The sequence below is a fragment of the Macaca thibetana genome, chromosome 5 (genome assembly GCF_024542745.1).
Source record: "Macaca thibetana thibetana isolate TM-01 chromosome 5, ASM2454274v1, whole genome shotgun sequence".
NCBI classification, from domain to species: domain Eukaryota; kingdom Metazoa; phylum Chordata; class Mammalia; order Primates; family Cercopithecidae; genus Macaca; species Macaca thibetana.
The window spans coordinates 183154483-183169224 of record NC_065582.1 but is presented as its reverse complement, the minus strand read 5'-3'; the positions used below and the strand labels follow the sequence as shown (position 1 = coordinate 183169224).

Here is a 14742-nt window from a genome sequence, read left to right as displayed (position 1 = left end):
TTTGTTTCTGTTTTGAGGTGGACTCTCTGTCATCTAGGCTGGCATGCAGTGGCACAGTCTTGGCTCACTGCATCCTCCACCCCCCAGGTTGAAGCAGTTCCCTCAGCCTCCCAAGTAGCCGAAATTACAGGCAGGTGCCACCATACCCGGCTTATTTTTGTATTTTTAATAGAGGTGAGGTTTCACCATGTTGGCCAGACTGGCCTTGAACTCCTGACCTCAAGTGACCTGGGACTACAGGTATGAGCCACTGTGCCTGGCCTCAGTGCTTTGTTTTTAATCATTACACCCAGTGCTACAGTGAGTACTTGTGTGCATATGTATTTCCATATTGTTTGGAGGTGCTTCCTTGGAGCATTTTCCCAGAAGGGAGAGGGCTGGGTCAAAAGGTAAGTGTGTTCCCTGTGTGGTGGCTCATGCTTGTAATCCCAATACTTTGGGAAGCCAAGGCAGAAGGATTACCTGAGATCGGGAATTTAAGACCAGCCTGGGCAAAGTAGCAAGACCCCGTCTCTACTTAAAAAAAAAAAAAAAAAAAAGACACTTAGCTGAGCATGGTGGCGCACGCCTGTAGTCCCAGCTACTCGGTAGGCTGAGGCAGGAGAATCACTCGAGCCCAGGAGTTTGAGGCTGCAGTGAGTCATGATTGCACCACTGCACTCCAGCCTGGGTGACAGAGTGAGACCCTGTCTCTTAAAAAAAAATTTAAAGCGGCCGGGCACGGTGGCTCAAGCCTGTAATCCCAGCACTTTGGGAGGCCGAGGCGGGTGGATCACGAGGTCAGGAGATCGAGACTATCCTGGCTAACATGGTGAAACCCCGTCTCTACTAAAAATACAAAAAACTAGCCGGGCGAGGTGGCGGGCGCCTGTAGTCTCAGCTACTTGGGAGGCTGAGGCGGGAGAATGGCGTGAACCCGGGAGGCGGAGCTTGCAGTGAGCCGAGATCACGCCACTGCACTCCAGCCTGGGAGACACAGCGAGACTCCGTCTCAAAAAAAAAAAAAAAAAAAAAAATTTAAAGCAGCCGGGCACAGTGGCTCACTCCTGTTATCCCAACACGTTGGGAGGCTGGGGTGGGCGGATCACGAGGTCAGGAGATCGAGACCATGCTGGCCAACATGAAACCCCTTCTCTACTAAAAATACAAAAATTAGGTGGGCATGGTGGCTCATGCCTATAATCCCAGCTACTTGGGAGGTTGAGGCAGGATAATCACTTGAACCGGGGAGGTAGAGGTTGCAGTGAGCCAAGATCACACCAGTGCACTCCAGCCTGGCAACAGAATGAGACTCTGTCTCAAAGAAAAAAAAAAATTTAAGGCTGGGCACGGTGGCTCACATCCATAATCCCAGCAGTTTGAGAGGCCAAGGCAGGCAGATCACTTGAGGTCAGAAGTTCGAGGCCAGCCTGGCCAACATGTGGAAAGAACCCTGTCTCTACTAAAAATACAAAAATTAGTCGGGTGTGGTGGTGCTCTCCTATAGTCTCAGCTACTGGAGACACCGATGCAGGAGGATCACCTGAGCCCAGGAGACGGAAGTTGCAAGTCAAGATCACGCCACTGCATTCCAGTCTGGGCGACAGAGCAAGACCCTATCTCTAAAACAAAATAAAATAAAAATTTTTAAAAAGGTAAGTGCTTTCATAGTTTTTTTGCTAGCTACGTCCAAGTTCTCCAAACCTTCCAGTCAGCCTACCCAGCAGCAGCATCTGAGTGCCTGTTTGGCCACAGCCTTGCTTACAGAGGATGTTGTCAGGCTTTTTAACCTTTGCCAATCCATTAGCTGCAGTAAGCCCTCAGTGTGATTTTCATTTGCATTTTTCTCTAATTACAATGAGGTCAATATTATTAAGGTCTATTTCTTTTTGTGTGTATGAATTTTCTTTTCATATCTATTTCTCATTTCTTACTAGGTTTTTGGCCTTTTCCCTTTAGTATTTAAGAATTTTTTATACGGTAGGGACATTAACCTTTTACTCATGCAGTGTATGCTGCAGACGTTCTCTCTCAGTTCATAAGTCGTCTTTGACTTGATGTATGCTCTTCAGTCAGGAAATGTTCTTCCTTTTATGTGGTCAGCTTCTTGATTTGTTATTGCCTCTGGATTTTGAATAATTGTTAGAAAGCTTTACCCTAACATTGTGGTTAAAGAGGAACACACCCATGCTGCCTTCCAGTATCTGTGTAGTTTCATTTTTTTTTCATTTATATCCCTAATATGTTTGGAAATTTTTCTTCTGTGTGGTGTGAAATATGGATCCAATTTCTCTTTTTCCAAACGGTTCACGAGTTGTCCCAGCACATTATTATTATTTATTCTTTTTTTGGGGGGGTGGGGTATAGGGTCTCGCTCTCTTACCAAGGCTAGAGTGTGGTGGTGTGGTCATAGCTCACTGCAGCCTTGAACTCCTGGGTTCAAGTGATTCTCCCGCCTCAGCCTCCTGAGTAGCTGGGACTACAGGCATGTGCTACCATGTTGGCAATTTTTTTTTTTGTCCTTCTTTTAGTAAAAACAGGGTCTTACTACATTGCCTTAGCTGGCTCTAACTGCTGGGCTAAAGCAATCTTCCTGCCTCAGCCTCCCACAGTGCTGGGATTACAGACATGAGGCACCATGCCCGGCCTTAGCACCAGTTATTATAAAGTTCATCCTGGACCAGGTGTGAGGGTGATGGCTCATGCCTGTGATCCCAGCACTTTGGAGGGCCAAAGCAGGAGGATCACTTGAGCCCAGGAGTTTGAGACTAGCCTTGGGCAACATAGTGAGACCCCATCTCTACAGATATTTTTTTTAAAAACAGCAGGGCATGGTGGTGCACACCAGTAATCTCAACCACTTGGAAGGCTGAGGCAGGAGGATCACTTGAGCCCAGGAGTTTGAGATTACAGTGAGCTATAATTGTGCCATTGCACTCCAGACTGGTCTATAGTGAGACCTTGTTTCTACAAAAACAAAAAAAAATGATAAAATCATCTTGTCCCAGTGATTCAAGATGCCACCTTTGTCTTACAATAAATTCCTTCCTTTCCTTTCCTTCCCTTCCCTTTCCCTTTTCCTTTCCCTTTCCCTTTTTGAGACAGAGTTTCACTCCTTTTGCCCAGGCTGGACTACAGCGGCATGATCTCAGCTCACTGCAACCTCCGCTTCCTGGGTTCAAGCAATTCTCCTGCCTCTACCTCCCAAGTAGCTGGGATTACAGCCATGCACCACCACGCCTGGCTAATTTTGTATTTTTAGTAGAAACGGGGTTTCTCCTTGTTGGTCAGCCTGGTCTCAAATTCCCAATCTCAGGTGATCTGCCTGCCTTGGCCTCCCAAAGTCCTGGGATTGCAGGCGTGAGCCACCGTTCCCGGCCTGTCCTACAGTAAATTTCAATATTCACTTGGGTCTGTTTCTGGAATTTCTCTTCCTTTCCTCTCTGTTTACTTGTGTCATTATTACATTTAGTTATTTTTAGAGGCTCTACATGTTTTAATATCTTGTAGGGCTATTCTCTCCTAATAGCTTTTCCAGCTCAGTATTTCCCAGGCTATTTCTTGTTTGTATTTCCATATGAACTTTAGCGTCAATGTGCCTGGCTCCATTTTAAAAAAAGACTTGTTGCCGGGCGCGGTGGCTCAAGCCTGTAATCCCAGCACTTTGGGAGGCCGAGACGGGTGGATCACGAGGTCAGGAGATCGAGACCATCCTGGCTAACACGGTGAAACCCCGTCTCTACTAAAAATACAAAAACTTAGCCGGGCAAGGTGGCAGGCGCCTGTAGTCACAGCTACTCGGGAGGCTGAGGCAGGAGAATGGCGTGAACCCGGGAGGCGGAGCTTGCAGTGAGCTGAGATCCGGCCACTGCACTCCAGCCTGGGTGACAGAGCGAGACTCCGTCTCAAAAAAAAAAAAAAAAAAAAAGACTTGTTGGGGCTGGGTGTGGTGACTCAACACCTGTAATCCCAGCACTTTGGGAGGCCTGGGTGGACGGATCACCTGAGGTCAGGAGTTGGAGATCAGCCTGGCCAATGAGATGGTGAAACACTGTCTCTGCTAAAGATAAAAAAATTAGCCAGGCGTGGTGGCAAGTGCCTGTGGTCCCAGCTACTTGGGAGACTGAGACGGGAGAATTGCTTGAACCTGGGATCCAGAGGTTGCAGTGAACCAAGGTTGCTCCACTGCACTCCAGCCAGAGCAAGAGTGAGACTCTCCCCCCACAAAAAAGCAAAACTTGTTGGTATCTTTATTGGAATTGCATTGTACTTGTACGTTAATTTAGGGAGAATTGATGTTTTTATGATATTGATCATTTCTTCCAAGAACAAGAGATGTTTTTCCATTTGTTCAAGTTTACTTTCAGGTCATTCAGGAATATTTTAAATTTTCTCTTATGTATTTTTCACATTTCTTACTAAGTTTGTTTCTCAGCATTTAATCACCTTTGTTTTTAATTTAAGTGGAGTTTCTCCACCATTATATTTTCTAATTCTGAACTATCCAGTACAGTAGCCACTAGTCACATGTTATTGTCAAGCACTTGAAATGCGGCCAGTTCAAATTGAGAAGTGTTACAAGTGTAAAATATACACTGGATTTTGAAAACCTAGTGTGAATTAAAAACAGTGAAATATCTCAGTATAATTTTTAATATTGGTTACATGTCTAAATCATACTATTTTGGATATATTTAATTAAATATATTACTGCAATTAATTTCACCTGTTTCTTTAAAAAAATTTTTTTTAATGTGGCTTTTAGAAAAATCTTATGTGTGTGGCTCAGACTCAGATTCATTCTCTCTCTCTCTCTCTCTCTCTCTCTCTCTCTCTTTCTTTCTTTCGTTCTTTCTTTCGAGGCAGAGTCTCACTCCATCACCCAGGCGGGAGTGCAGTGGCGCAATCTCGGCTCACTGCAACCTCCGTCTCACTGCGGCCTCTACCTCCCAGGTTCAACTCCACCTCCCGGGTTCAAGCAGTTCTCATGCCCCACCCTCTCAGGTAGCTGGAATTATAGGTGCCACACCAGTACACTCATTTAATTTTTGTATTTTTAGTAGAGACCAGGTTTTACTATGTTGGCCAGGCTAGTCTCGAACTCCTGACTTCAAGTGATCCTCCAACCTTAGCCTCCCAAAGTGCTGGGATTACAGGCATGAGCCACTGCGCCCAGTCTCAGATTGTGTTTCTGTTGGATAGTGCTGCCCTACCTGGTTATTTGTGTGTGAAAGCTATTGATTTATATATGTATGATTGATTGATTGATTGATTTTGAGATGGAGTTTCACTCGTTGCCCAGACTGGAGTGCAGTGGTGCATTCTTGGCTCACTGCAACCTCTGCCTCCCAGGTTCAAGTGATTCTGCTGCCTCAGCCTCCCAAGTAGCTAGAATTACAGGCAAGCAAAACCACGCCCAACTAATTTTTTGTATTTAGTAGAAACAGAGTTTTACCATGTTGGTCAAGTTGGTCTCGAACTCCTGACCTCAGGCGATCCACCCATCTTGGCCTCCCAAAGTTCTGGGATTACAGGTGTGAGCCACCACGCCCGGCTGTATGTTTATTTTTTTATTTTTATTTATTTTTATTTTTATTTATTTTTTGAGATGGAGTTTCACTCGTCACCCAGGCTGGAGCGCAATGGTGCGATCTTGGCTCACTGCAGCCTCCGCCTTCTGGGTTCAAGCTATTCTCCTGCCTTGGCCTCCCAAGTAGGTGGACTATAGGCGCACACCACCACGCCCAGCTGGTTTTTGTATTTTTGGTAGAGATGGGGTTTCACCATGTTGGCTAGGCAGGTCTCAAACTCCTGACCTCAAGTGATCTGCCCTCCTTGACCTCCCAAAGTGCTAGAATTACAGATGTTAGCCACCTCGCCCTGCCTATATGTTAGGTTTATATCTTCTACTTTACTGAATTGTTCTATTGTTTGAGTCTTACTGTTGATTCTCTGGGGTTTTCCAGGCATTCTATTACATATGTGTACAAATAGAGAAAGCTTTACCTCTACTTTTTCCATTCTTATGCCTCTAATTGTTTTCTTTTACTTAACTGCATCTTTTCTGATCTTAACAGAAATGTCTCTGGTGTTTCCACATTAAGTAAGATGTTGGCTTTAGGTTTATATATTATAAGATAATTATTTGAAATTAGCCACATTAAAAAAATTTAATGTTAAAAAAATATCCAGCGATTCCTCATCTCTTGAGTGTTTTTCGTTAGGAATGGGTGTTAAACTTTCAAGGTTTTCTAGCATCTGTGGAGATAACCATGATGTTTCTTCTTAGACGTATTAATATGGTGTTTTATGTTATTTGATTTTTAAGTATGAACTGAACTTGAATTCCTGCAATAAAGCTCACTTGATTGTGGTATATTCTTTTGTTTTGGAATCTGTTTACACTATTTAATATATTTACACCTATATTATTTTTAGGAGAGATGGGTCTGTGACTTCCGTTTTTGTTCTGTCTGTATTATCTTTGAGTGTCAGTATTATACTTGCCTCATAAAAAGAATTAGGAAGTTTTTGGCTGGGCACGGTGGCTCATACCTGTAATCCCAGCATTTTGGAAAGCTGAGGGGGGTGCAGATCACGAGGTCAGGCGTTTGAGACCAGCCTGGCCAACATGGTGAAAACCCATCTCTGCATTTTCAGTGATCTAGAACAGTTCACTCTGGGACCATCCAGGCTTTAAAGGTTTGATAGAAATCCCTTTGCAGGCCCCGTGGACCTGGTGTGTTTTCTGTGGTCCTTGCTAGCAGTCTTCTCTCCTCTCTGGAAATTATTCTATCTCTAGTGAGGTTAATTATGGTAAACCATCTTTCTGTAGTAAATTATTCTTTTCAACTAGATTTTCAAATTTATTTACATAGATGTTTGCAAGGTAGGCTCATCATAGTTTTAAATTTCTTTGCAATGACTATTTTCACCTGTCATTTCTTAGTTTGTATATTTTTCCTTTCTCCCTATTTTGCCTAAGTTAATGGTTTGTGTATTTTGTTAGTTTCTTAAAATCTTGTTAATTTATTATTTAGGGCCGGGCGCTGTGGCTCACGCCTGTAATCCCAGCACTTTGGGAGGCCGAGGCGGGCGGATCACAAGGTCAGGAGATCGAGACCACGGTGAAACCCCGTCTCTACTAAAAATACAAAAAATTAGCCGGGCGCGGTGGCGGGCGCCTGTAGTCCCAGCTACTCAGGAGGCTGAGGCAGGAGAATGGCGTAAACCCAGGAGGCGGAGCTTGCAGTGAGCTGAGATCGCGCCACTGCACTCCAGCCTGGGCGACAGAGCGAGACTCCGTCTCAAAAAAAAAAAAAAAAAAAAATTTATTATTTAGGTTTACTGTTTTTCTTTTTTTTTTTTTTTTTTTTTTTTTTCCCAAGATGGAGTCTTGCTCTGTTGCCCAGGCTGGAGTGCAGTGGCGCCATCTCAGCTCACTGAGCTCCGCCTCCCGGGTTCACACCATTCTCCTGCCTCAGCCTCCCCAGTAACTGGGACTACAGGTGCCCGCCACCACGCCTGGTAACTTTTTTGTATTTTTAGTAGAGACGGAGTTTCACCATGTTAGCCAGGATGGTCTCCATCTCCTGACCTCGTGATCCAGCCGCCTTGGCCTCCCAAAGTGCTGGGATTACAGGTGGGAGCCACCACACCCAGCCTACTGTTTTTCTTTACCTCCTTTCTTTCTTTTTTATTTTTTATTTTAAGACAGAGTCTCACTCATTGCCCAGGCTGGAGTGCAGTGGCACAATCACGGCTCACTGCAGCGTCAACTTCCCCAGGCTCGGGTGATCTTCCCCTGCCACCTTCTCAAGTAGCTGGTACCACAGGTGGGCACCATCACACTCGGCTAATTTTTTTTGTAGTGTTTGTAGGAACAGCATTTCGCCAGATTGCCCAGCCTGGTCTCAAACTCCTGGGCTCAAGCCATCCGCCCACCTAGGCCTCCCAAAGTGCAGGATTACAGGCATAAACCACCGTGCCCAGCCTACCTCGTTAATTTCTGCTTTCGTCTTTATTTTCTTTCTGTGTTTTCTTTGGTTTTACTTTGTTGGGGTTTTTTCTAACTTTTTAATTTAGAAATTTAGTTCATTTTGTTTTTTTCTTCCACGTTTATTGATAAAAGTGTTCAGCACATGGAACTTTCCTCTGATCTTTTTCTTAGCCATATCCCATAGAGTCTGATAGATAAACAAAGTTTTGTTTGATTTGTTTTTGAGATGGAGTCTCTTTCTGTCACCCGGACTGGAGTGCAGTGGCACGATCTCAGCTCACTACAACCTCTGCCTGCTGGGTTCAAGCAGTTCTCCTGTCTCAGCCTCCTGAGTAGCTGGGATTACAGGCATGCGCCACCACGCCCGGCTAATTTTTATATTTTTAGTAGAGACGAAGTTTCACCATATTGGTCAGGCTGGTCTTGAACTCCTGACCTCATGTGATCCACCTGCCTTGGCCTCCTAAAGTGCTGAGATTACTGGTGTGAGCCACCACCCCCAGCCTCCATCATTTTTTTAAAGAAATTCTGGGCTGGGCGCCATGGCTCATGCCTGTAATCCCAGCACTTTGGGAGGCCGAAGCAGGCCAATCTCTTGAGGTCAGGAGTTCAGAAACCCCGTATTTACTACTAAAAATACAAAAATTAGCTGGGTGTGGTGGCACGTGCCTGTAGTCCCAGCTACTGGGGAGGCTGAGGCAGGAGAATCGCTTGAACTTGGGAGGCAGAGGTTGCGGTGAGCTGAGATTGTGCCACTGCACTCCAGCCTGGGAGACAGAGTGAGACTCCATCTCCAAAAAAAAGAAAGTCTGTAAATTCCATGTGTTTTTTTTCTTTTACTCGATAGTGTAATAGGCAGCTTTTAAGTTTCCAGGTAGGAGAAACTTTTTTATTGTTAATAATTTATAGGTTTTTTTCATTGCGATCAGAGAATATTGTTTTTGTTTTGCAAAACCTATTGATACTTTCTGAGGCCCAGTGTATGTCAGCTTTTGTAACTCCTCCATGTGTACTTGATAGAAGTGTATTTTCTTGGGTCTTGGTATAGAGTTCACTGTGTGTATATATGTACATATGTATTTACATATGGAGATACATATATGTATACACCTCCATGATACATTAATTCTGTTGTTTAGGTCTTCTGTATATCCTTATTTTGTGTCCTCATGGCCTGTCTTCTGTGGCTTCTTATTATTATTATTATTTTTTTTTTTATTATTGTTATTTTTTTTCTGAGACAGAGTTTCATTCTGTCTCCCAGGCTGGAGTGCAGTGGCACGATCTCGGCTCACTGTAAACTCCGCCTCCCGGGTTCACGCCAGTCTCCTGCCTCAGCCTCCCAAGTAGCTGGGACTACAGGCGCCCACCACCGCGCCCGGCTAAATTTTTGTATTTTTAGTAGAGACAGGGTTTTACCGTGTTAGCCAGGATGTTCTCGATCTCCTGACCTCGTGATCCGCCCGCCTCGACCTCCCAAAGTGCTGGGATTACAGGCATGAGCCACCGCACCCGGCCCTATGGCTTATTATTAATACGGTTCTGTTTTTCTTGCATCTCCTGTTTCTGTGTGGTTTGGTGCACATTCCTGTGATATACTCTTAGTTACTTGTGGCTTTTTGTGTTGAGAAGCGGCCACCTTCTGGTTGTGCTTTGTGCCTGCGGCCTGAGTCCTGCTCTGTCTGCATTGTGATTGCTGCCTCTGCTCTCTTTGGCCCATTTGCCTGACGAGGCAGCCTTGTCCTTGGCCCTTTGTTTCCAGCCTTTTCCTGAGTGCCTTGGGTTTAGGTCGTTCTTCTGTGTGAAGCACACCTGAGGTTTGCTTTGTGAGCCAAATTGAAAATCTTCTCTTCAGTCAGTTAAGCCCATTCACACTTAGTGATATAACTATGTGGTTGGTCTCAACCCTGTCATTATTTTATAATTTCTGTATTTTATATTTACTGTGTGTTTTTCGTGTGTGTGTGTGGATGGGTTGTGGGTTTTTTTTGCTTTTTAATTTCTAAAAATATTTTGGGGCCAGGCGTGGCTCATGCCCGTAATCCCAGCACTTTGGGAGGCTGAGGCAGGCAGATCACCTGAGGTCAAGAGTTCAAGACCAGCCTGGCCAACATGGTGAAACCCCGTCTCTACTTAAAAATACAAAAATCAGCCGGGCATCATGGTGCATACCTGTAGTCTTAGCTATTTGGGAGGCTGAGGCAGGAGAACTGCTTGAACCCAGGAGGTGGAGGTTGCAGTGAGCTGAGATTATGCCACTGCACTCCAGCCTGGGTAACAGAGCTAGACTGCCTCAAAAAAGAAAAAAAAAAAATGGCCAGGCACGGTGGCTCACACCTGTAATCCCAGCACTTTGGGAGGCCGAGGCGGGCAGAGCATGAGGTCAGGAGATCAAGACCATCCTGGCCAACATGGTGAAACCCCCGTCTCTGCTACAAATACAAAAGTTAGCTGGGCGTGGTGGCGGGCGCCTGCAGTCCCAGCTCTCAGGAGGCTGAGGCAGGAGAATCGCTTGAACCCAGGAGGTGAAGGTTGCAGTGAGCTGAGATCATGCCACTGAACTCCAGCTTGACAATAGAGCAAGACTCCATATCAGAAAATTTTTTAAAAATTGGAGGTATTAGGAAAATTGGTGCTTTTCTCCTAGTGCCTTCCTATAGACTTGCATACCCCACTCATGCTCCTGGGGTCTGAGTTCCCTGTGTACCCCCTCGTGGCCTGCTGTGTTGGCATTAGGAGGTCCTCTGACACCCACTCATTGCCTCCACAGCAGGCAGTGAGTGGATTCCATTCTTTGTGTTTTGCTCTTTTCCTGTCTCCCTGCCTCTCCTCTTCCCATTTATTTATTTATTTTTTTTTTTTTTTTTTTTTTATTTTTTTTTTTTTTTGAGACGGAGTCTCGCTCTGTCGCCCAGGCTGGAGTGCAGTGGCCAGATCTCAGCTCACTGCAAGCTCCGCCTCCCAGGTTCACGCCATTCTTCTACCTCAGCCTCCCGAGTAGCTGGGACTACAGGCGCCCACCACCACGCCCGGCTAATTTTTTGTATTTTTATTAGAGACGGGGTTTCACCGTGGTCTCAATCTCCTTACCTCGTGATCTGCCCTCCTCGGCCTCCCAAAGTGCTGGGATTACAGGCGTGAGCCACCGCACCCAGCCCCATTTTTCATTTGTGTTGTTTCTGCTCTGTCAGAACACACGATATTCTTAAGTACACAGTTTACTACAACAGGGCTCCCGCTTGCTTCTGCTGAGTGTTCCCAGGAGTCTTCAGGTTGGTGAAGCTCATCCTCAGGCAGTGGCCTTGAGTAGGGCCACAGAATTCCCTGAGCTCTGGAGAAGTAAGCTTTGGCCTGTTGTATTGTCAATGAACAGATAGTTTGGTTGGATATAAAATCCTTGGATCAACTGATTTCTCCTGTTTAATATAGTGTGGTGGTTGTAAAAAATTTCTTCCTGATACCAAATTGGTTAAAGTTGTGTTTCATGTTTTTCTTACACCAAGATTTTATAGACTGATTATTCTAGCTCTAGTCAGGAAAAGAGAATATTATTAGAAATCTCTTTATTATGACAGCACTTCCAGCAGGCATGCCAGCTCTGTTTCCTTCTCAAGTTGGAGCTGTTTTCTTCTAGAACTTCTTGTGGGTGGCTGCTGACATCATGCTTTCTTAGATCTTCACTTTTTGTACATCTGGAAATGCTCCGGCCTCCTCTCACCCTTGCTTGTGCATCAGTTTCCTGGGTCAGTGGACAGTGTTCTGTGCTTGCTTTCTGCTGCTTGAGTTTTTAAAAATGGAGACTCAGAATGCTTTCCCATACCCTGAAGCACCTCTCTGTACAAACATGTGGAGCCTGCTGTGGCTGGGGGCTGTCCTCACTCTCCAGTCACATCCGCTGTTCTGTGCCAGGATTGAGCCATTGACTGCGTTTCCTTTAACCTAATCTTTCCCTTCCTCCTAAGTGTAGATTACTGAAGGTTGACTTTCCCAGGCCGTTCCCTGAGCACACCCAGCCTTCATTCCTAACCCACCCAGTCCCCAGTGGCACCAGTGACTGTGGCCTCCACCCCGCTGTGTGCCCTCAGGGATACAGTTGGGATCCGAGTAGCCAAGGCTGTCATAGAGCAGGTCCTTAGAGGAGACTCGTAAGTGACATTTCTGTGAACAAACACATTTGAAAGCACTTGCCTGGTGCTGTGTGAGTCGTCAAAAATATTAGCTATTATGCAAGTAAAACATGCCTCATGCTACCATGGCAATTCCCCAGTGGTAGAAAGAAATGGAGTGTTTATTAAAGGTTCTGAAAAATTGTCCCATGTTGAGGACTGCGGGGAAATGGAGACTCACCTTTAACAAAGAAATGTCAGTGGTTCCTGTCCTCTTTGTTCACATTGATGGGGCTGGATGCTAGGTGCACTGCACCCCCCACCCCATCCCAGCCCAGATATGTGCTGCTGGAGTCACTTTGATACTAAAGGCTCAGATAAGGCCCCGGGAAGGTGCTCAAGATTGAATTAGATGAGTGACCCGAACAGAACAGAGGAGTAGAAATTCTCAAACTTGCCTGAGAGTCTAGGAAATTGAGTAATCCTTAATGATTTCCCTGCTATCCTGCCTGTTTTCAAAGATGGTTGTGTAATTGCAGCATGAAATGTAGCCTTGGTTTTTGTTTGGAACAACTTGAAAGTGTTTGGCCAGGCACAGTGGCTCACACGTGTAATTCTAGCACTTTGGGAGGCCGAGGTGGGTGGATCATTTGAACCCAGGAATTCAAGACCAGCCTGGGTAACATGGTGAAACCCTATCTCTACCAAAAATATAAAAATTACACAGGCCTGGTGGTGTGCACCTGTGATCCCAGCTACTCAGGAGGCTGAGGCAGGAGGATTGCTTGAGCCTGGGAGACGGAGGTTGCAGTGAGCCGAGATCATGCCTGGGTGACAGAGTGAGACTTCATCTAAAATAAAAGAAAAGAAAAGTTTTGATGAAATCTCTGGATGTCATATGGGTGAGATGAATGCCTGGGAGAACCGCCTTCCTGTAGGGTTGATGTCTGGGTCCTCTTCCTGTCAAGGGCACATTCGAGGGACAGCACTTTCCTTAATATGGGCCTGCCCTCTGGATGGCTTCTGCTGGCAGCTATGCTCTGCCTGACACCAGCAGAAATTTTGGGCAGTCCCTGGGCTTGCATGCAGTTTAGATTTCTGGGAATGTTCTTGCTAAAGGGCTCTCTGATGGGCTGCCTGTCACGTAATGACCAGTCACATGGGGAGTCTAGGTTCTAGCAGACATGTCTTCTAATGGGACCTGAAGCCACCGTTGCTTTGCTTAGCGGACATGTGAGTTCTGCATTTCCAGGTCAGACTTGGATGTTCATAAACACACCAGAGAGCTGTCCTCCTTTGGCCTTCTGTAAAATCTCGTTTTAGAAAAACGTTTACAATTTTTGAAGTTGTTTAAATTGAGCGAAGCCAAATGATTTCTTCTGTTCTGATAAGATAGCCTGCTACTGTAATTTGACTTGCTGCTTCTCTTTTATTTTACAGATGATGTCTTTCTACCTAAAGATATTGACCTAGACAGTGTGGATATGGATGAGACAGAGAGGGAAGTGGAGTATTTCAAAAGGTAAATGTGGAGGCTGTGTGTCTGAAACCGTGGTGATTGTGTGCTTGCCATACATGTTTGGTTTTCTGTCTTTCCACGGCACTTCTAGTTGTCTTAGACGAAGTTACATCAAGCAAGCCATGCAACCTGGCTACTAAAGAGCCTTGTAGCAGGACAGGCCAGCCACACACACCCCTCCCCCACTCCCAGCACTCACAGTCTCACTTCTCCTCCCCCTCACATGCTAGAAAAATAGTTGATAGCAGTGGCTTCCCCCCACCCCTCCCCACCGAGGCGGTGACTCTCAAGGTGTCCTGGGCCAGCAGCGTCTCCGGGGGGATACAGGCCCCTCCCTAGACCTGCCGGATCAGATTCTGGGAAGGGGCCGGCATCTGTGTTATTGAAAGCCTTCCGGGTGACCCTCACATATGCTGATGGTTGAACACACTGGAGCAGTATGCTTTTAAGAAGAAAAGTAGCATTTTAGATACTTGCTGTTTTCCTGATGGGCAAATTTTATCAGTGCTATGTTCTATAATGTTTTATCTACTGTGTGAATTAATGGTAACAAAATTTTGTTTTATTTTATTTTATTTTTGAGAGGGAATCTCGCTCTGTCACCCAGGTTGGAGTGCAGTGGCACCATCTCAGCTCACTGCAACCTCTGCCTCCCGGGTTCAAGCAATTCTCCTGCCTCAGCCTCCGGAGTAGCTGGGATTACAGGCACCCGCCACCACACCTAGCTGATTTTTGTATTTTAGTAGAGATGGGGTTTCACCATGTTGACCAGACTGGTCTCAAACTCCTGACCTCAGGTGATGTACCTGCCTTAGCCTCCCAACGTGCTGTGATTACAGGCGTGAGCCACCACACCCGGCCTATTTATTTCACTTTTTTATTTTTTGAGATGGAGTCTCTGTCACCCAGGCTGGAGTGCAATGGTGTGATCTTGGCTCACTGCAATCCCCACCTCCCAGGTTCAAGCAATTCTCCTGCCTCAGCCTCCTGACTAACTAGGATTACAGGGGCCCGCCACCACGCCTGGCTAATTTTTGTATTTTTAGTGGAAATGGGGTTTTACTCTGCTGGCCAGGCAGGTCTCAAACTCTTGACTTTAAATGATCCACCCACCTCGGCCTCTCAGAGTGCTGAGATTA

The 14742-nt window shown here is 45.7% G+C and overlaps 1 protein-coding gene across 3 annotated transcripts in view; it reads left to right on the top strand.

Annotated features, from left to right (window-relative positions):
• FAM193A (family with sequence similarity 193 member A) overlaps window positions 1-14742 on the top strand; it is a 198250-nt gene that overhangs the window by 167101 nt on the left and 16407 nt on the right. For all 3 annotated transcript variants that reach the window (XM_050792252.1, XM_050792253.1, XM_050792255.1), the window contains exon 20: window positions 13525-13606. In XM_050792252.1, the coding sequence (XP_050648209.1) occupies window positions 13525-13606 (82 nt within the window). The remainder of the gene's footprint in view (window positions 1-13524; window positions 13607-14742) is intronic.